The sequence below is a fragment of the Benincasa hispida genome, chromosome 1 (genome assembly GCF_027475165.1).
Source record: "Benincasa hispida cultivar pf3 chromosome 1, pf3_genome.v1.1, whole genome shotgun sequence".
NCBI lineage: Eukaryota > Viridiplantae > Streptophyta > Magnoliopsida > Cucurbitales > Cucurbitaceae > Benincasa > Benincasa hispida.
Window position 1 is genome coordinate 4,419,740 of NC_143478.1, and position 23,738 is coordinate 4,443,477.

At 32.0% G+C, this 23,738-nt stretch overlaps 1 protein-coding gene and 1 long non-coding RNA gene across 4 annotated transcripts; both read right to left on the reverse strand.

Moving 5' to 3' along the window:
• Positions 1 to 170: 170 nt before the first annotated feature.
• Positions 171 to 2,209, reverse strand: LOC120074180 (glycine/proline-rich protein). 3 transcript variants are annotated; one of them, XM_039027212.2, is made up of 3 exons: positions 1,923 to 2,209; positions 783 to 1,084; positions 171 to 548 (listed from the first exon to the last, which is right to left on the reverse strand). In XM_039027212.2, the coding sequence occupies exons 2-3, from the start codon at positions 1,042 to 1,044 to the stop codon at positions 355 to 357; spliced, it is 456 nt and encodes a 151-aa protein (XP_038883140.1). In that variant the 5' UTR covers positions 1,045 to 1,084; positions 1,923 to 2,209; the 3' UTR covers positions 171 to 354. The 3 variants fall into 3 exon arrangements, with proteins under 3 accessions (XP_038883140.1, XP_038883161.1, XP_038883152.1); XM_039027233.2 differs by having other exon boundaries at positions 1,981 to 2,128; XM_039027224.2 differs by having other exon boundaries at positions 1,818 to 1,992.
• A 10,839-nt stretch (positions 2,210 to 13,048) lies between these two features.
• Positions 13,049 to 15,008, reverse strand: LOC120091514 (uncharacterized). Its single transcript, XR_016525464.1, has 2 exons — positions 14,695 to 15,008; positions 13,049 to 13,559 (listed from the first exon to the last, which is right to left on the reverse strand). It is a non-coding gene; the product is annotated as an uncharacterized LOC120091514 (long non-coding RNA).
• Between the last annotated feature and the right edge of the window lie 8,730 nt (positions 15,009 to 23,738).

The following is a 23,738-nucleotide window of genomic DNA, read 5'->3' on the forward strand; positions in this document are numbered from 1 at the left end:
ATTTTTCACAGAAGATATTATATAATAAACAATACTTTGTCCCGTTGTAGTTTCTTCCATCTTTTTGATGATGCGTTGTCAACTTATAGATTATACAGAGTACATACTCAATTATAAAAACTTCATTCCACGTCTATAAATGGAAGGGGAAAAAAGGAAAGAAAAAGAGATTAAAAAAAAGAGATCAGTTTCATTATTTACATAAAGAAGCCACAACAACCAAAACAGAAGCGTTAAAATACCATTGTCAAAAACCAAAAAAAGTCATTAAAACGCTACATTTATTTATCAGGTTTTGGACTCAAAACTCACGGTGTAACGATATACGTCAGACATATAGTTGTGGCAAATTTATCACTTCCATCTCTTGAATTTGCCTCCATGCCAACGCTTTCCAAATTTCCCATGTTTGAACTTCCCATGTTTGAATTTTCCGTGACCAAAGCCAAATGGGCGTGCATGCGCAAGATGATGAGCGCCATAGGCAGCGGCTGCAGCAGCTGCTCCACCAGCCAACAATCCTCCCATACCGTGTCCGTATCCATGGCCTGAAAAACAAAGCACAAATAAAAACTCATGACGCATAGTTCAACTGTCAGTTGAACGTGTTAGCTAGTTCTTATAGTACTCTATATATATGTATGCGTGTATGTGAATAAATCTAATCTGATTTAAGAGGCTCTCTTCTTCCTTCTTTATCCTAAATCTCGACCATTAGTGCCCACATATTTAATCAACAAAAGGAGATTACTAACAAACAGTGTCATCAAAACAGATAATACCAGGGTAATGATGGGGGCCAGAATAACCAGCGGGGGGGTATCCGCCTTGATAAGGATAGGCTGCATGAGGGTGTCCACCGTAAGGAGGATAACCGGCCGGGGGATACCCAGCCGGGGGGTACCCTCCCGGAGGGGGATATCCAGCTCCACCGTATGGTGGTGGATATCCATGAGGACGAGCATAGTGGAGCCCTGCAGCAAGCCCCGCCATATTTGAAAACAGGCCTTTGTCATTGCTGTCATTTTCCTTACCACCTCCCATTTTTCTTCAAGTTTCCAAGAGTAGTAAACCAAACTATGAACTGGAAACAAAAGATTGTTATATCAGGCATATAATCTTTAGAAGATCGGGGAAAATTTTGTAGAGGGAGGGTAACAGAAATTTTAAGGCCATAAATATCACTGCAAAAATGAAGAGGATGATATATGTCATTCAATTTATTGATTGGTCATCTTTAGAATCATTTATTGATTGAGGTTCAAACTGCAGGTTCATTTGATTCTCTATTGATGCCAAACAAAACTCAAGACGGACTAAAATTAAACAGGATCAAATAAGATTAACTCGAGCGAAATTTACAATTCTATACACATGATGTGAAACCATAATTCAAGCCATTACTTCAACCTATTATCCGGTAAAATCATATCCACCATTAATTTAACATCAATTCATCAAAAGTTCGCAACAGAACTATGGATCAACAACTCTAAACACTGGACGTCGTTATCTATCATGGCGATTAACGATGAACACCGACAAACTCGCGCAGATGAACACCGACAAACTCGCGGTCAGATGAAATTATCTATTAAAAGTAACCGTACATGCAGTCAATTTTCAGCAATCAGTCCAAAAATTGCCGGAGAGCGAAAAAAGAAAAGCATCGGAGTGAAATTCACGAGAACATGATCACAATAGAAAAACAAAATAAGATGAATACGCGACTAACACAAAGCACAAAGTGAAAGATGTACATAACAACCAGAAACCGGAATCAAACAGAGTTCGCAGAGACAGAAAAATCCTCCTACCAACAAATCCACAAAACGAAGGATGCGATTGAAACAAAACCACAGAAACTAGAGAATAAATCAAAGAGAACAAGAAGAAAAATAAGAGAGAGAGAGAGAGATCACGTAAGAGAGATTCTGGTGTGCTCCGTAAAAATGGCGAACAGAAGAAACAGAAACCTACAAATCAGAGATTGATTTGTGAAACCCAATTTCTCTGCCTTTTTGTTTTGTACGATCAAAGAGTATCCAACCGCCTTGGCGTTGCGTCGACGCGTCCAACTGGGCACGCGATTTTCTTTCGAACTTTATTTATTCTTATTCCCATATTTGAAAAGATATATATATATATATATATATAATCAATGGATCTTTGTTATGATAGCTTTTGTGTAAACATCATCCCATTTACTATTGGACCAAATTTTCATTGCGGTTGTATAAATATGACTATCAGGAGTGTTTGAATAATCCGACCATTCAAATAATCCGAACCATATAATTAATTATGTAAGATTTAGATTGGGTTAGTTTTGTCTTTAGGTGGGTTGAGTTCAACTTTTTCTATTTTTGTTCGATTAGGTCAGGTTGTTAAAAAAAATTTGGGTTCACCTAATGCAATTCGAATTTTATATATATTAATAATATATATACATCTTTGTTTAAAGTTTGATTACTTTCTATTGATTAATTTGTGATTTTTTAATATATATTTTTAAAATTGTTATAATATTTATCTTTGTTTAAAGTTTGCAATAAATATCATAGATATTTGACATTTAACATTTAAATTTTATGAAATTTTAGTTATTAGTCAATTTACATATTTTTAATTAAAAAGAAAAAAAAGTTATAATTCGATAACCTAACCCAACCCAACGGAGACTTTATTTAGGTCATTTGGGTTGTTAACCCAACCAATCCGAAATTTTGGGTGGATCCTAAAAACATCTTCAACCCAATCCAGCCCATATACACCCCTAGATTAAATTGATGAATAAGAATGATGGTTCGATCTTCCACAAACTTTTCATATAATGATAACAATGTTAATCTAACTAATCTTTCGCGATAAAATTTCTAGTACTCGCGTATTACCTAGTTCTCGTATTTACGCATGAGTAACTTTTTTTATTTTATTTTATAAAGAATTGTTTAATGTTGTTGGATCTTATTAGTTTTAAAAGATATTGACATGACAATTAATTAATGAGAGTAATATCCATATAATTGTATATAGGAATTTTTCCTTTCTTTCTGTAGGTTTCTCTCTCTCTAGAATCATGCTTATCAAAATTAGTTGCATTAGATAAGGAGTGGTTGGAAGATAGGTGTGAATGGTAGTACTCATTATTCTCATGAATGAGACATTTAAGAATATAGATATAGTTAGTATTACATTATTCTTTATTATGTGTAAATTTACCGTCCAAACTATTGTTAAAATTACATTTGAACCGCAAGAGATTATGGAGAATGAGAATGAGTTCAAATTCTTTGATGCTTTCTATTTAAGATATTAAAAATATTATTGAACAACTAAATGTTATATGATCATACAGTTATCGTTGAAGTATGCCTTTGATAGTTTGAACATTCATAAATATTTAAAAAATCGTTAGAATCTTGAGTTTATTTTTCATTCTCTTTATTTATTTTACAAAAGAAAGGTAATAATATGAGAAAATCTTGAGTAGATTATAATGTACGTGTGTAGGGATGTTCAAATAACTTAACCCGAACAATTCGGACTACCCAACCCAAAATGTAAGGGTTGGGTTGGGTTGAATTTTGGGTTGGATTGTGGGTTGGCTAAAAAAAATTTGGATTGACCCAACCCAACCCGTTATATATATATAATCGGGCGAGTTTTATCGGGTAAAGCCAATGATTAGAGGCATTGGGGGCGCAACGCCCTCGACCTATTCTCAAACTTTAAATAGGTAGGACGGCGTGGCTGCTTTGTTGAGCCGCCCACCCAGCCGCCTGTGTGCGTGTCCCATGCCCACTCAGCCCCACCTCGCGGGCGTGCCATGCCCCATACCTACTCAACCCCACCCATCGTTGCCCAATCTCATCTAGCACCCCCTTGCGAGCTCAGCCCATGCCCTCTTTGTTTAAAGTTTGATTTTGTTGTATTGATTACTTTTTGAATTTAAAATATTTTTCTTTTAAAATTGTTATGATATTTGTCATTGTTTAAAGTTTACAATAAATATCATAGATATTTGGTATCTAGCATCTTAATTTTATGAGATATTAATTATTAGTCATGTGTTCTATATAAATTTACATATTTTTCTTTTAAAAAAGGTTATAACCCGACAATCCAACCAAACCTAATCCAAATTTTAAGGATTGGATTGAAAACTTTATTTGGATCATTTGGATAGCTAATCAAATTAATCCGAAAATTTTCGTGTTGGTCCAAAAAATACCCTCAATTCAAATGTATACCCTTATACGTGTGTGTATATATATGTGGAAAGAAATTAGAGATGGTTGTGAAATATATAGTAGTTTCGCAAGAGTTTGCAGCTTCTAAACATTTAATTTATTAAAACCTTAAATGTTAAGGAAAGGCGTATCTCAAATTATTACAAATTCAAAGAAACTTCTAAAAGAATAGAAATGATCAAATTTTGTGGATTGGACTCTATATTTTGATTTTGACACGCACGTGCCTGCGCGCGTACGCACAATAAATTAAAATTTACCAGGGGTTTCATTAGTTATTGCTTGAAAATTTTCCAGAAATTTTCTGGGTCTTTCTAAGGAACCAAACATCACAAATTTTCCTCTACCACCATAGCTTTTACAGCGTTCTCCGTTCTGCTCGTCAAAATCATTCCCCCATTCCTTCCTGGAAACCCATCGTACCAATCTCTATGGGGTGTTTGACGTGCATGTTTGGAATCTTAAACCTGGAAATGTTAAGCTGAGATTGGAAGGTTTAGGTAATCTGAGTTTTAAGAAAAAATGCAAGTTTTGGAAGTCTGTATTTAAGAAACTTTGTTTGACTTAAGTAGTTTGGAAATGAAGTGCAGATTTATAAATATTTAGTTTGTGAAATATTTTTTTGTATTTAATCACCGGTTAGATTTTAGATTAGTTTAAATTTTTTCATCTTAATTATTTTAATATAACTAAGTTTAAAATAAATTAAAAAATTTAGAAGAATATTTTTTTTAAAAAAAATTTGAAATAGAGATTTTAACTAAAATTATAATTTTATTTAATCTATTGTTTTAATAATTTAATATTTTAATCTTACTAGATTTTGAAATAAAATTTCATAAACTTTTATCACTTTAACTAATTTGAAAATGTCAATTTTTTTTTTTATCATAATACGCTGACTTAAAATTGAAATAAACTAACATTTTAATATTAAATTCATTGATTGAAAAACTATACTTTTGTTTTCCTTATCAAATTATATTTGAGGAATAAAAAAATCATAAATTCTGAATTTTAGTTTTTATTTGGTCGCTAAATTATTTTAAACATTTTAAGTCTTTACGTTTAGAAAATGATTTTAAATCTTTGAACTAGTTAAATTGACCAACAAAAAAAAAATTAAAATGTTATTAAATTAAATTAGAGCTTTCAAATATATATAGTTCTACACATATAACCTAAATAAATATATACAATTGCAGTTTATTGGTGTGTTTGGAATGACTTAGAAAAAAGGTATCCTTCAAAATTTTATTTTTAATTAAACACTTCTGATAAAAACTCATTAAAATAAAAAAAACATATCTGTATTGCAGTTCTTTTTTAAAAATGTTTTTATATACAAATTTGTGTAGATTGTTATAAACTAAGAGTATTTTTATTAATGTTTTAAGGTTGATTGGTAGCGGTCGCTGGAGATGGTAGTCAGAGGGTGGCTAATGGAGTTGGTGGCCGAAATTTTACCTGGGGGGAAGAGGGTTTCCAGAGGTTGGTTGATGGTGGTCGGAGTTGGCCAGTGGCGACTGGAGGTTGGCCAACGACGGTCACCAAGGTGGTGGCCAGAGTTGGTCGATAGCAATCGTCGAGGTGGCAGTCGGAGTTGGCCGATGATGGTTGCAAGAGATGGTGACCGGAGTTGGTCGGTGGTGGTCGGAGTTGGTCGACGGCGGTTGTCGGAGGTGGTACCGAAGTTGGTTGGTGGCGTTTTCCAAAGGTGGCTGTCGAAGTTGGTCGCAATGGTCGTCAGAGGGTGGCAACTAAAGTTGGCTGGCGGCGGTCGTCGGAGGGAGGTGGCCGAAGTTGACCACGGTGGTCACCGAAAGTGGTGTTCGGAGGTTGACCGATGTACTTCTTAGATTAAATGAAAAAAAAGGATAACCCATGTTTGAATAGTAAACCCTGGAAAAGGATGTAGAAAACCAAGGCTTCCTAAATTCATGCCCCTAAAGTGTTGGGCTTAAGATGCATAACCCATTCAATCCCAACCCTTGAACTAAACACCTCCTATATTCTTCAAGCCAGCTTATTGTGACACGTGGAGCGTTGAAAAATAATAATAAAATAAAATCAATTAATAATAATAATTCTTTAAAAAAATAATAATCACACGCACATGCGCGCCTCGTGTGAGGAGGCGCACGTGAGATTTCCACCGTACCCACATTGGTCTATCTCTCCACTCCCTCTAAAATATGGGTACCCCTAGGGCCCAAACTTAAGGTCCAAGATGGGAGTATATGAAGAAGAATTCACTTCCCAGGTAGGATTCTCAAAAGCCATTTTCTTTTTAAAACTCAAATTTCACCAACAATCCCTCACTTAAAAATTTAAATACGTAAATGTTCAAAACTACTCCCTAATTTTATTAAGCACAACAGGTAAAGGTTTAGAACTACTCCTTGATTTGGGTGATACATGGACATCACCCTTTTTTCCTTCATTCACATCACCAGTTACAGGGCCTAATACAACTTGTTCTTCTGCCTGATTTGTCACAAGATACACAATATTCTTCCCACTTCTTAGAGTTATTGCTTTGCATTCTTTCCTGGGGTTTTTCCTAGTACAGCTAGGGAAAGCGCTTTATTCATGTGGTAGCTATCTGGCTAACTTGAACTTCAAGGTTCTGGATAGCTTTCCTATGGCTCGTTATGGTACTCACCAAGAAGTTCGTTCCACTTCTCGATTCTTTAATGAAATCCCCAAGTAAAGCCTCCATTGACGGTTTCTTTTCAACATGAGACTGAGAAGCAGAAAAACCTGGAGGGACTCGCAAAACATTTTTATTGTTAGCATACAAGAAGTTTTCATGATTGTGCAAACCTAAATGATAATGGGTAAGTTGATGCGTCCGATATGAATTCTAATGTGTTCCTTGGATTAGGTTGATTTGACGCACATAATTGGCCTGCTCAGGATTAGGCACCTCCCATGATGATGTTGCTTTGCAAGCCGCCATCGATACAATCGATGGTTGAGTACCCGTGGACAAAAGATTAATGGCGTTAGTCAAAGTAGCCATTTGCGCCTTTAAAAAACTTACCTCATCAAGCTCATAAAGTTTTGCTACTCTAGATGTGGGTCGTTTTGATGCCAATTATAACTCGTGGCAGCCATATCCTCTAACAGTGCTTGAGTAGCATCAACAATTTTTGAAAAAATTGATCCACCTGCTGCAACATCCAAGATGGATTTCGTCGTACTGGTCAATCCATTGTTAAACAAATCTATTTAAAGCCAATTAGGATATCCATGCTGGGGGCACTTCTGCAATAGCTCCTTATATCGCTCCTATGCCTCACACAACTATTCATCCTCTCTCTATTCGAATGTTCTAATCTCCGTTCTCAATCTATTAGTTTTCGTAGGAGGGAAGAACTTGTTAAGAAAAGCTTGAGCGAACTCATCCCATGTAGTTACGCCTTCTGTTACTAGTGGCTTCAGCCAATCCTTTATCCTGTCCTGCACAGAAAAAAGAAACAATATCAGATGAATAACATCATAAGAGACTCCATTTATTTTTACTGTTCCACTAATTTCTAGGAAAGAATGGATATGCTTGTGTGAATCTTCATGGGGAGTTCCTCTGAATGCAATATCCCTCACCATTTGAATCAGGCTTGGCTTCAGCTCAAAATTATTGGTGTTTATTGGGGCCTCTACAATGCTAGACTACACTATAGGAATAATTGGCTGGAAGTAATCTCGAATAGTCCTAGCGGCTCCCATTTGGTCTCCTATGATGTCGAATTCAACTCTCCGATTCCTTCTTACTCTTCTCAAGGCACATTCAATCTCTGGATCCAAAGGAATAAGCTCAGACCGTTGACTTCTTTGCATACACAGGATTCTCCAACAGTTACAAAAAAGTCTAAATTAAGTTCAATTTAGTTCTTAGCAATATTAAGCTTGGGAAAAATTTTCTTGTAGTCCTCGACAATGACGCCAAGAACTTGATGTGTGTTGCGCAGGCGCAAGCGTATGTATCGGAGTAATAAAATCCCAATTAAATCGGGTATCATCCTCAGAGGTCGACATGAATAATTTATCCTAAGCTTAGCTATTGTAGTTTCTCATTAATTTTATTTAGGCAACCGAAAGATGATTTTTTTAGCAATAATTAAACGCAAGTAACAACTAAACGCAAGAGACAAATCAGAAGAGAACAAGTCTAGGGTATTGTTTTATTAAGGGTGTACAATGGATTTTAACATCCAATTGATTAATAGCAATAGATTGAGGCTAGAAGTTCTAAAATCAGGAAATCCTTTCTTAAGCTCATTCTATTCTAACCCTAGTTTATCAACCTGAATCTCTTCTATTACTTAAACTAGTTTTGCATTAAAACCCTTCAATTACTCCCCTTATTATTCTTAATTTATTCTCATGCAATCTCGAATAACAATCTAAAGTATTAAGTCCAACAAATTAAAATCTCTCTCAAGCAATTTAGCCCTAGATCAATTAATTAATGGCCAGTTAACCAAAAGCATTAAGAATAAATGATGTAGAAACCTATGCAATAATTAATCAATCACAATGTCAATAATCCATTGAAACAACCCAAAAATCTAACAATACCCTAGAACTTAGAGACCACACATGATTTCACAAATATCAATCCCTAATAAAAAATAATTCATCATGGCAACAGAATAATGTAAAGACGTAAAGAAACAATCTCCTTTTACCGTAACCGAATCCCAATCACGATCTTCTTGATTTTCGTCAATGAATTCCGGATTGATATCCAACAAAGATTCATGTTCAGATGGATCTTCTAGTCATTTTTCGTCAAAAAATGCTCCAAATTCTCTCCAAAAAGCTTTCAGTTAAGTTCTCAATCAAATTCTTCAGCCCTTTGTCGAAATTTTCCTCTATGCTTTGTTCTGACGGCGCACTATTCCTTTTATAAAAGCATCGCAACGTGCAATGCTATAGGTCAGCATTACAACGCTGACGTTAGAGATGTCTATGGGGCGGGATAGGACTAGGGATGCCATTACCCATCCCCGCGGGAAATTTTTTCCCGTTATTTTATTTATTTTTTTTTTATAAAAAACCAATTAATTTAAATCAAGAAAATTTTAATTAAATAATTAATTTTATCACTAAATTATTTATTAGGGTTAGTTTTACATGATAATTTGAATTTAAAGATAAATTATTCAAATTTTGGCCTAAAAAAGCTAATTAATTTATAATAGAAAGAAATAAATATACATTATCTTTCCCAATAAATAATCAAATTTGAAATTTAAATGTAATATTTATATAATAATAATAATAACATACCATTAGATAACTATACTATATAAATAATCAAATTTGATATATATATATATATCAATTTATTTTAATTTTGAATGAAATTAAATTTAAAATATAAAATAATATACTTATTACTTTTCATAAAATTTTTCTTATAATATTCAAAATACGAACTACTAAAAAAATCCTAATGAATGGGCTCATAAACTCTCCCAATTTTAATTGGCTGACATTTCAAATTTATTAACATTCTATGTTTTTGTTTATAATTCCTTTCAAATTTCCTTAAAAATCTCAACCATTTATATAACTCAACTCTCATAAGTTTATGTTGGGAGAGTTGAAGACCCTTCGTATTTTAAAATTTTTTTTTTTTTTTTAAAAATCTAAAAGCCTTTCAGTCCCATTGTAAATATATTACCTATGATAGATTAGATTTTCGAATTCTCTCTCTAAATCTCTCTCAATTCTCAAATTTTCATGTGGCATCACAAGTCCATGTTTGATTATCAATTGCTAGAGCATAAATCATTTCCCCAACTCAATTCAACTACTTCAAAGTTTCAGGTTTTTTATTCAAATTCTTTCACATTTTTTTTGAAAAAAATTATTTCATATTATTGATTGTTCAAGACCGTAATATCTAAGTTTTGTTTATATTTCATATTTAAAATATCAATATATCTAATAGAAAATATGAATTTGAATATCAAAAGCTCAAGAAGAAAAGAAAGTAGAAAAATTGATTGAATCTCAAAAAGATGCCCTCGATAAATTTGTTATTGGAAGTAAAAATACTAAAACTGATGAAATAATAGAAGAAATGATAGATATAGACAAATCAAAAGATGAAACAAAAATAGTTGATAAATTATATGGTTGAAATTGAAGCATGTAATCAAATAAACTTGAATGAAAAAAAGCTAGAGAGTGAGGAGAAAAGTAAAAAAAAGAGAAAACAATGATAATATTAGTAATGATAATGAGACATGTATGGTACATTCTGAATATAATATATATGATCCGATGGAAAAATATTGATTCTAAATCAATTGGTTTATTGGTAGAAAAAGGTCCCATTAGAGAAAGTCCTTTAATTTTTTCAAAAGATGAAAATTCTAGACATTTTTCTAATATTCATTATGCTAAAAAATTATCTAACTGCGAAAAACATGATAGAAGTTGGCTAGTTTACTCAAAGAATTTTGATGAAGTTTATTGTTTTTGTTGTAAGTTATTTGGTACTAAATTTAATACAGTTTAATTGGCTAATGAAGAAGTTAATGATTGGAAAAATTGTAGTTCGGCTTAAAAGTCATGAAACTAGTAATGAACACATATCATTAACTTCTTGGGTTGATTTACAAATTATATGAATGCTTGGGTTGATTTACAAATTATATTGTTAGAAAATAAAATAATTGATAGAGATTTCAAGAATTAATTAATAAAGAAAAAGAACATTGGAATAAAGTATTAACACAAATTATTGCTGTTGTTAAAAATCTTGCAAAAAGTAATTTAGCATTTCGAGGAGTAATGAAAAAAAGTTATCAATAAAACAATGAAATTTAAGCTTAATTGAAATAATTGTTGAATTTGATTCAATAATGCAAGAACATGTTCATCGTATTCAAAATAAAGAAATTCATTATCATTATCTTGAATATAATATACAAAATGAACTCATATATTTATTAGGACTTGAAATAAAAAAAAAAATAATTATTGAAAATTAAAGAAGCAAAATATTTTTTTGGTTATATTAGATTGTACACCTGATGTAAGTCATCAAAAACAAATGTCTATCATATTGAGGTGTGTTGATATTTCACCAAGTCCAATAACAATAGAAGAATTTTAAAATTTTTAAAATTTGAAGATACTACTGAAAAATGTTTATTTGATGTGCTTATGCACAATTAAGGACCTTAAAGTTTGATATATTGAATATAAAAGGACAAGGATATGACAATGGATCTAATATAAAAGAAAAACAACAAGGTGTACAAAAACATTACTGGAAATAAATCATAGAGCATTTTATACACATTGTGGTTGTCATAATCTCAATCTAGTGCTTTCTGATATGACTAGCTCATGTCATAGAGCCATGACATTTTTTGGAGTTGAACAACGTATTTATTCTTTACCTTCTTCGTCTACAAAACGGTGGAAACTTTTGCTAGATCACATAACGAACTTGACTATCAAACCATTGTCACTAACACGACAGGAAAGTGGAATTGAAAGTATCAAAGCAATAAGATTCAAACACCTCAAATAAGGGATGCTTTATAAAATTAGGAGAAACTAATCAAGATCGTAAAGTGAAATTTGGAGGTGGGAAGTTATGTTCTAATTTTAATAAGATTCAAACGCCTCAAATAAGAGATGTTTAAAAGCTACTTTTTAAAGTTTATTTTGGCTTGGTTTTTAAACCATTGGTAAAAAGTAGATAACAAAAGAAGAAATTTGAGGTGAGAAGTTATGTCTATGGGCTTAATTTTCAAAAACAAAAACTAAAAAACCAAATCATTATCAAAAGGGGCCTTAGCTACTTATTAATTTGAAAATTTTGAATTCATGTTAGGCATGACTATATGGTATGATATCTTATTTGCTGTAAATTATGTGAATAAAGTCTTACAATATAAAGATATGCATATTGATGTTGCTTTAGATCACTTGAAAGATATAATTTCATTTTAAGAAAAATATAAAGAAAATGGATTTAGCTAAAAAAATTGCAAATGATATGGAAATACAACCAATATTGTGAAAAAAAAATGATTCAAAGAAAAAAAAGATTGATGAGAATGTTGACAATAAAGAAACACTATCACTTGAAGATTTTTTTACAATTGATTACTTTTACTATATTATAGATTAAACAATTTCTTCGCCTAAAAATAGATTTGAATAATTTCAAGTATACGAAAATATATTTAACTTCTTATTTGATATGAAATTTTTAATGTCATTAGATGATGATAATTTGAAAAGATATTTGAAAATACATTAAAACATGATACATTTTCTGATGTATATATTACTTATAGAATAATAATACTAGTAATGGTTGCTTATGTTGAAAGAAGCTTTTCAAAATTAAAATTAATTAAATTTGGTCCAGTATGTCGCAAGAAAGATTAAATGGATTGGTCATATTATCCATTGGAAAGAATATATTTATGGACTTAGATTATCAAAATTTAATACATAATTTTGAATCTAAAAGAGTAAGAAAAATAAATTGTAGATAATATTTTTTATATGAATATCTCTTTATCAAAATTTTGCCTAAGACCTCATATGATCTCGAGAAGCCCTTGTTGCTCTATTTCAAAGTATCATCCAACACAATCATATACTATTTGCCTCTAAGTTGAAGGCGAAAGGTGTAAAGGAGGTTGCCAGTGTGCTGAAACATTGCTGCTAGGTGGTTTCTTAAGCATTTCCTGCAGAGCTAGAAGCTCACTTTTTACAGCATTGAGAGAGAGAAAAAAAACATATGTATGGAAGAACAAAGATAAAAGTTGATAGTAAAAAACATATGTATGGAAGAACAAAGATAAAAGTTGATAGTAGGGGATTTACTGTTGCTTGCAAACCTCTACTATTTAAATGAAATTTATAATATCGAACTATACAACAACTACTATAATGATGTAGCTACAATGGTAAGTCCGGGTCATAGTAGTTGCAGTTGCATCCTTGGTTCCTGTAACGGAAGAACTCCTCCTATCTAGACCGGCAGAAATCATCACCCAAATGACTAGGAAACCCTCCCATAGAGTAGTCTCGTGGGATCAAGCTCCACTGCAACCTTGGGCATGCTTGCTCAGGATGGCTCATGAACGAGGAAATCCTACATGCTTGCACTCGTTGCGATCTCCTTGTAACCATTTGACTAACCAAAGAAGTTAACTTAGAAAGCTGACCTCTAAGGTCACTAACCTCGTTACTAGGCTGAGCTGCTCCACTAAATTGCTCTTGTCCTTGTTTATGATATCCTGCATGCTTAGAACACTGACACAAGAAAAGAAAAAAAATCAAAAGTAAAAAAATGTTCTAACTAAAAAACTTAACTAAATGAAAAACAAACTGGCTTATTTGACAATGGAAAAAATTTGATAGTAGGGGATTTACTATCGCCTGCAAGCCTCTATTAATCAAATGAAATTTATAATACTGGACTATGCAACTACTACTACGACGTTGCAACAATGCAAGTTTGGGTCGATCTGCAAGGAAACACTAGCATGAGTAACTTACTTAACCTAACCTAACTCAACGACACTATAGGCACTTGAATCATTTGATTAAACTAAGCAAGCATCCTAAATATTAATTAAAGCCTAAATTCTAATTAAACTAAATACAATTAATCCTATTGGGTTCGATAGAAGCCATATAGAATTAATTAACACTTGCATCAAAGTCTAGGATTCCATTGTGGGACTAATTAGCAAGTTAGCTTAACTCAATTAATCAAATTTGTCTTTGAACCTAGTTAAAGCATGCATTCTAGGTTAGCCATAAAATACATGATTAACTAATTTCTACTTAGGTGACTATAGCTAGACATTTGAGGGTGAATGTGATGTAACTATAAATCGATTAGCAAGGGCAATAAATATTTATGAAGGAAAAGCCACACACAAATATGCATTTAGAAATTAATCAAGATTCAAGGAAGGCATAAATCATAATACATTCAATTTCATCCACAGAAATCTCAAGAAATATACATAAGTTCTTGCTTCCTAACTAGATAAAAAAAATCCTTACCTCATTGATCCATAGACAAATTGAAGAGAGGAGCTCCAATTCATAAGCTACAACCCAAAAGAAAACTAAAATCTAACCTAAAGATGATAGAAAAATAAAGGAAGAAGAAATGTTTGGATGCTAACTTCGGCTTTCATCAAATCTACCATGAAAAAAACCCTAAAAGAGAGGAGAATATTTATAAAATTCGAAGCAACGCCTCGGCGCTGGGTTTGCTTGTCAAAGCGTAGAAGGGGGAAGGGGCTGAAAGGATTGAATCCTAATATGGAAGCGTTTAAATACTTTTTGTCTTTAATTGGGATAGAAAAATACATAATTGAAAAAGAAAATTAGGGCTAAGTATGCCTTTTTTGTAGTTTAGGAAAAAAAATACCTCGTTGAAAACCAATTCTTCAAGAACCTCCACGAGTCTCCTCAGCATGAACCTCCAAGATGAAAGACAGAAAACCACCAGCAGATCTCCCTGCTATGTCTCCGATAAGAAATAGGGATTGTGGGATCCTTTTTGGTTTTGGAATTTGAGAAAATGAGGAAGAATAACCATTTTGGTATGAGAAATTCTACATTGAAAACTAATCTTAAGAGAGAGATTCACCAACACCTTTGTATCATATACAGAAAACAACAAATGAGAAACTAACGTGAGGGGAATAACTCCCCTCACCCCCACTATCCACTCCCCTGCAATTGTAGATTTTTCTTTATTTAAATAAAAGTTTATATATATATATATATATATATATATATATATATATATATATATATATATATATATATATATAATATATATAATATAATTAAACAAATAACACTAATAATTAATTAATTAACAATTAATTAATAATAATCAATATTACATAATTATTCAAGTATATATTTAAATCATATAAAATGCATATCTCTCTTTTATCCTATAGATTTAATATGAATCTAATTCACTTTATTTTTGCTCTATAGGCTTTATATGAATCCAATTCATATTAATCTGATATTCGAATCTTATTCAAATATTATCTTATTATATACATTTAGTTATAAAACATGTCTATAATTAATTATATACTATAATGTATCAATATACATCATACTTTATATTAATCATATCATATATGATTAATATATTTCTCATTCCAAAACTACTTAGTTCTTTTTTAACCTTTAATGAGCTAATAGATGAGCTAATAGACCAATATATTAGAAGCTCTAATGATTCAAGATTAATTAATTAAACACTTTAATTAAATTAATCAACGTATATTAATTGCGGGTCATTTCACTAAAGACTCACAACTGCACTCTTCGCACTGTAGATATATTTTGTGTTGGATAAAACCAATCATCAGTAAGTTGACCCTTCATAAATTGCTCATAATTACAACTGGGTCAAGTTATCGTTTTAACCCTGTAATTACTACTTACTCCTTAAGTCCCATTGGTCTTCTAATGAACAACCTATTTATGGTCATATGATAAACAAATCCTTCTTGGGCCAATAAGAGGGAGGGACCCCTTGTTCTAGTCCTAGAGTTAACACTTAAGGGAGCAATTCATCTACTTTCCCTAAAAGCAAGAATGAATAGACTCCATCTTGTGTAGCTATGTTCCTAACTCCTTACTTGGACAAATCTCCAAAATAGTAGGCTTATTGAGTCGGCAACACGAGCCATTTCCACCCATACAAATCAAAGGACCGCCTTTATAGACAGGAGTTCATATCTCACTCAGTATTGAGATCGAGTTATCTATGGTCATCCTATGAAATATTAGTCTCTTCAATTGATAGTGTTATAAAGAAAGATTAATCATTCCATGGTCCAGTCTTATACATACTCTTTGTACAGGATACCTCCACTCACATGTCTCTACATGAACGATTTGGATCAAATCGTTTGTAATATTTACCACTTTGTAATATTTACAAAGTGGGTTTTATGAGCAATGTCACCGAGATAAGACACCAGACCTTATCCATATACTACAGACTTTTTAGGTTTATACTAGAACATGATCCACTTATATGTCTAAGACGTACTGTTTAAGCTATAGTAAATAACATTGGATCTTAGTTTATTGGATTGTGTTAGTGCAATCTAAATTTCGAATAAAATACTTTTTTTTTGTTAAAAATTAACTCGTATTTACAAATTATAAACTACGAGATCCACGAGACTTGGGACACTAATACCAATAGAGGCTGGGGCATTGAAATGCACCTCAAAAGTGCATTCTTAGGTTTATATTGTTGTTGGTTTTATTGCATAAAAAAGTTATTTTTTGATTTATTTATCTATTTTGTAGGAAACGAGCACTTGGAGTAGAAAGAGTCAAATTTGAAGTAAAAAGACTAAAATACCCCTTAGAATAGTCAAACTTTGACCCAAGGCTAAGAATAAGTCAAAAGAGGGCTAAAAAGTGTGGAGCAAGGACAACATGACCCATTTTCTCGAGAGGTTTTTGTGCAGATTTTCTGTCGTTCGCCATCTTTAGTGCATCATTAAAAGCATCCGACTGTCATCCATCATTGTTTGTTCATCATGGAAAGGCAACTTCGGAACGTCCAACACACTATTTTTAAAGAGCGTCACAAGGGTACGACAAATCCTGCTTATTTGAGTTCATTTTTGCTGTATTATAGAGGAGGTTCCTTTTAGAATTTTTATAAACTTCATCAAGGCCTCCACTGGGGTCTGAGATTAGGGTAGAGACAACATTGTGGAGCTTTAAAGGAGTGAAGATTTGAAGAGATTGTTGGGTTGTGATTCTGAATTTGAGGACGACAGTCAAGAGTCTGGCTTGCATCTTCTTCTCTTTTTATTTCTCTATTTCTTTGAGTTTGGATACACTATGAATGGTCTATATTTATACTGTACCAATGAGTGATTATTGTAGTTCTATGGTTTTTGGTTTTTGTTGTTGGATTGTTTTAGATTATGTTGGTTGTTTCTTGGAATTGATTGATTGTATAGATTATTTTAGCATGTTTATGTTCATTGCTTCAAACAATTGGTCATTGTTTGGATGATATTACTTGGTGTTTTGCTTGAGAGTGAGGACATTGGGTTATATCTAGCATGCTAGATTGTTAATCGAATATACATAAAAGTGATAGAAGATTAATAAAGATAAAAATAGAGAATCTTAATTCAACGCTTAATTAATCAATTACATGAAAGTGAGTTGATAATTAGATGTTAGATAGGGGTAGAACTAAAAAGTGGAAACTTGAATTAAAAACTCTTAGATCTATAATTTGCATAAAATCAATCTAAGGCACAAACAATCAATCTAGTTAATCCATCGATGGGACCATGATCCTAGGGCGTGTCTTTGTTTGTTCTCAACCGATGTTATCTTTTGTTCACTTTTTAGGATTAGACTAATTAAATTCTCATCACAGTCCGGTCTTCTATATAAAACTGGAAGGATCTCTGAATAGCTAGACGAAACAAACCAATTTCCTAAGGATGATACTCAATCTCTTGACCATTTTACTATATTATAGTTTGACGTGTGTGTTTGTGCATATCAGGTGTGCAATAACACTCCCTGTTCTACGCTCATGTGCATATGATTTTCCATCAATCTCTGAAGCGCCCGACGCTATCACCTTTCCTCAGCTACTGGAAAAAGTGTCGCTGTGCTAGCTCTCTAAGGGCAAAATTGTCTTTTTATGTCTTTAAAGCTCCGGTTGCTTGATTTCACTTCTGATAGCTCCAAATCAACCTTGAATGGACTACAAAGCTCTAAAATGCATGATTTACTTGAGAATCCTACAAAATAGACATTTAAATACATTATACCTAACAAGCAAAATGGATAAGAACATAAAAATAGCTTTTTCCGAGAGCTATAAAAAATCCAGGTGGAGAAAGCTTTAAAGAGGAGATACGAGGGTTTGGGGGAAAAGAACTAGGTTTCAGGGTTGGTTGAGAGAGATCAGATTTATGAGATAGACATGTGAAGGAAGAGAGAGAGACGCATGAGGAAGAGTGGTAGTCATTATTTTGAACTCATGATATATGATATTGATGAGATAACAATTTGGCCCCCCAAACACTGAGTTGGGTTTTAAACCCAACTCATAACATCTCATATCAATCCCCAAACAACCCCCTTTTGATATGATATATTGTCAATGTAGATTGTACACAGTACATAATGAATTATAAAAACTTTATTCTACATCTATAAATGGAGACAAAGGAAAGAAAAATAGAATTAAAAAATGGATCAGTTTCATTCTTTACATAAAAAAAGCCAAGACAACCAAAACACAAGCATTAAAATATAATTGTCAAAATAATAATAATAAAAAAATACAAATATTGTTATGAATATTATAATAATAAACAGATGCTTATTGCTTAGTGTCCCAAAGCCATGTATCACCCTTCATATTGTCTATATGCCTTGTAATTATTCATGCTTGGTGTCCATGTAAGTCCACATCCTACTTGCCACTTTGCCTATAAATAGTAGCATTTGATAGATTTTAAAATTACACATACATCAGTGAGAATTCTACATCAAAATTTCACTAATTTACATATTATCCAATTTTATAATTTTAGTTATTTTATGTTTTATTATATTTTATATATTTAATATTTAAATATATTATTATATTATATTTTCTCCATATCCGTGTTCCCGCTCTCAATTTCACAACACGTTATCAGCACAAGTTTCTATCGTTTTTTCCGCTAAAGATAGGTCTTAAAGGTATGTCAGTTTTTTCCTCTTCGTTATAATTAATAAATTTAATATTATTTTGCATATCCAATATTTATTAAATTTCGAACAAAAGTATAATATTTTATGGTAGTGTTGCCATGACAAATCTCGCAAAATTAGAATTTTTTGCCCTTGATATTAATGGTAATAATTATTTGTCATGAGTACTTGATGCTGAAATTTACTATGAACTTGGGAGAAACAATTAAAGAAGAAAATACGACATCCAATCAGGAGAAAGCAAAAGCTATGATTTTCCTTCGTCATCATATCCACGAGGGATTGAAAATGGAGTATCTTACAATAAAAGATCTCTCTATTTTGTAGAAAAATTTGAAAGAGAAGTAGGATCATCAAAAAACAGTTATTCTTCCTAAAGCTCATTATGAGTAGATGCACTTGAGGCTACAAGATTTCAAATCAGTAAGTGATTACAACTCCACATTATTTAAAATCAGTTCAAAATTGTTGTTATACGGAGAAAAAATTATTGATGCTGATATCTTAGAGAAGACATTTTCTATATTTCATGTCTCAAATATGCTCCTGTAGCAGTAATATTGAGAGAAATGTTTTAAACAGTATTCTGAATTAATTTCATGTCTTCTTGTGGTCGAACAAAATAATGAGTTATTTATTTTCGTGGTCGAGGTCGTGGTCGCGGTCAAGGTCGTGACCGTGGCAAAGGAAGAAATAACTATTATTTTCGTGGTGGTCATTTTAATCATTCAAATTTCAAAAGAACCACACAAAATGATGATCACATAGGAAAAACTCCACAATATAAGAGTTAAAAAATGTTGAAAATAAATGCTTTCGATGCGGAATAACTGAGCATTGGTCACGTAACTGCCGTACATCAAAACACTTCGTTGACCTCCATCAAGCCTCTCTTAAGGAGAAAATAAAAAACGTGGAAGCAAATTTTGCATACTAGGACAATGATATATTTGACCCATCCCATATGAAAAAATTTGGATGTGGCGGATTTTTCTGAATCCTTTGAAGAGAAGATTGGTGCAGTTGATGGAACATCAAGTGTTTCTTTTGATTTTGAGAATATCTAGACTTAGTATTATCGTTTTCCTTTATCTATCTTCATGTTTTTTTAAGTAACTTTTGTATATTTTAAGTTTTGTTTTTCTTATTGTAATTATTTTCTTTTAATGAAGAAACATGGATCATTTTTATATATTGGGTGATTAAAAAATGAACAAAGAAGATCTATGTCTGGCAGATAGTGCAACTATACATACAATACATTACAAATAAAAAATACTTTTCTAATTTGACAATGCTGAAAGCAAAAGTAAATAAAATATCAGGTTTTGCAAATTTGATCGAAGGTTTTGGAAAACCAAATATTATTTTGCCTAGAGAAATAAAATTTACAATTGACGATGCTTGTTCTCTAGTCAATCAAAGAGAAATCTTCTAAGTTTTAAAAATGTACGTTGCAATGGTTATCATATTGAGATTGATAGTAAGAATAATATGGAATATCTATATATCATATCCACTGTCTTAAATGAAAAACGTATATTGGAAGAGTTGTCTGCTTTATCTTTTGGATTATATTATACTCATATAACGAGTAATTGAAACATATGCAACAATGAACCTGAAGTTCATGAATCCAGACATATTTACAATTTGGCATGACCGATTGGGTCATCCACGATCTATAATGATGAGAAGAATTATTGAGAATTCAAATGGACACCCATTAAAGTTCTAAAAGATTCTTCAATCTAATGAATTATCATGTGATGCTTGCACTCAAAGAAAATTGATAATTAGACCATCACTAGTTAAAGTGGGGACTAAGTCACCTGCATCTTTTGAACGAATTCATGGTGATATATGTGGACCTATTAACTCACCAAGTGAACCATTTAGATATTTTATGGTATTAATAGACGCATCCAGTAGATGGTCACACATGTGTTTATTATCAAGTCAAAATATTATATTTGCAAGATTACTTGCTCAAATAATTAAGTTAAGAGCACAATTTTCTGATTATACAATTAAGACCATTCGTCTTGATAATGCTGATGAATTTACAAAATGGTTTAGTAGAATCATTTATAAAACGTTTACAATTAATTGCAAGACCATTACTTATGAGAGCTAAGCTTCCTTCATCTGTATAGGGATATGCTATTTTGCATGCAACGTCACTTGTATACATTAGGCCAGCAGTTTATCATTAGTACTCGCCATTACAGTTAGCTTATGGTCACGAGCCAAATATTTTCCATTTGAGAATTTTTGAGTGTGTAGTATATGTTACAATTGCTCCACCACAACACACTAAGATGGGTCCCCAAAGGAGGTTAGGAATATATGTTGGATATGATTCCCCATCAATTATTAAACTTGAAGCCCTGACGGGTGATGTATTTATTACACGATTTGCCAATTGTCATTTTAATGAGACAAATTTTCCAACATTAGGGGAGGAATTAAGAAGTTGAAAAAAGAAATTACATGGAATACATTGTTATTGTCTCATATAGATCCCTGTACAGCTTAACGTGAACTTGAAGTTCAAAAAATAATTCATTTGCAAAATATAGCAAATCAATTACCAGATGCATTTATAGATGCAAAGAAAATAACTAGGTCACATATACCAGCTGCAAATGTTCCATTGCAAATTGATATCTCAACACGACAAGTTATCACTATTGAGTCTGGAACACGCCAGAAACGTGGTAGACAAGTGGGTTTCAAAGATAAAAATCCTCGAAAATGAAAAATAATTAATAGAGAAAAAGACTTGGTTGAGGATGTAAATACCCATGAAGAAATCCCCGACATGACTAGTGAATACCTAAAAATAATAATGAGATTTCAATAAACTATGTCATGTCAGGAAAAAGATGGATCGTACTAATGTAATTTTTGACAACATTTTTGCGTATAATATTGCTCTTGATATATATTTGAAAATGAGAATCTTGAACCAAAATAATATCGATATAGAAAAGATTGGCTTCAGTGGAAAGAAGCAATTAAGGCAGAATTAAACCCAGTTTCAAAATGTCAAGTTTTTAGATCAATAGTCCGAACACCAGATGGTGTTAAACATATGGGATACAAATGGATATTTTTAAGGAAAAGAAATGAAAATAATGAGGTCACAAGATATAAAGCAAGACTAATTGCACTAGGTTTTTCACAAATACCTGTTATTGATTATGAGGAGACATATTCTCTAGTGGTGGATGCAATTACACTAAGATATTTAATTGGCTTGATTGTGTATAAAAGTCTGGATATGCATCTTATGTATGTAGCCATAACATAAGAATTCCAGAAGGATTTAAGGTACCTAAAATATATACATCAAATTCTGGGGAATGGTATTTAATAAAATTACAGAGATCACTATATGGATTGAAACAATCAGGACGAATGTGGTACAATCGCCTGAGTGGATATTTAATGAAAAAAGGATATCAAAATAATTCAATATGTCCGTGTGTCTTTATAAAGAAATCATAATAAGGATTTGTTATTATAACGGTATATATTGATGACTTGAATGTAATTGGAACTCCTGAAGAGCTTTCAAAGGCAATGCATCTTAAGAAAGAATTTGAGATGAAAGATCTCGAAAAAACAAAATTTTGCCTTGGTTTGAAAATTGAGCATTTAGTAGATGAAATATTTATTCATCAGTCAACTTATACAGGAAAAATTTTGAAAAGATTTTATATGAACAAAGTACATTAATTAAATATTCCAATGGAAGTCCATTTATTGGATATAAAGAAAGATATATTTTGACCTTGAGAAGATAATGAAGAACTTCTTGGTCCTGAACTACCATATCTTAGTGCAATTGGTGTACTTATGTATCTTGCTAATAATACAAAACCAGATATTGTATTTTCGGTAAATTTATTAGCTAGATATAATTATTCTCCTACAAAAAGACATTGGAACAAAATTAAGCGTATACTCCATTATTTTCGAGGAACAATCGATATGTGTTTATTTTATTCAAATAAATCAAATTTTGATTTAGTTGATTATGCATATTCTGGATATTTATCTGATCTACACAAAGCTAGATCTCAAATAGGTTATTTGTTCACATGTGGATGAACTGCTATACCATGGTGATCGGTGAAACAAACTATAACGATCACTTCCTCAAATCATGCTGAAATTCTTGCAAATCACGAGAATAGTCGAGAATGTGTATGGCTAAGGTCAATAACTCAACAGATTCATGAAACTATGGCTTTTCTTCTAATAAAAATCTTCCAACAATATTATACGAAGACAACACAGCTTGCATAGCCCAAATCAAAGGAGGATATATTAAAGGAGATAGAACAAAACATATTTCGCCGAAGTTTTTTTTACACTCATGATCTTGAAAAAAATGGCGACATCACTGTACAACAAATTTGTTCGAAGGATAACATGACAGACTTATTTACAAAGGCATTACCAACCGTCACTTTTGAAAAATTGGTGCACAACATTGGAATGTGGCGACTTAGAGATCTTAAGTGATGTTTTTCGTGAGGGGGAATAAATATATTGTATTCTTTTAAGAGTATGTATTATATGAAATATGTACTTTTTTTCCTTCATTAGGTTTTTTCATAGTAAGGTTTTAACGAGATATATTTCATATATATATATATATGAGCATCTAAG

Coding starts and splice junctions, on each gene's coding strand:
- LOC120074180 (XM_039027212.2), bottom strand. CDS start 1,044: ATGGGAGGTGGTAAGGAAAATGACAGCAATGACAAAGGCCTGTTTTCA. Junction 549..782: donor TGGCCCCCATCATTACCCTG/GTATTATCTGTT, acceptor TTTGTTTTTCAG/GCCATGGATACGGACACGGT.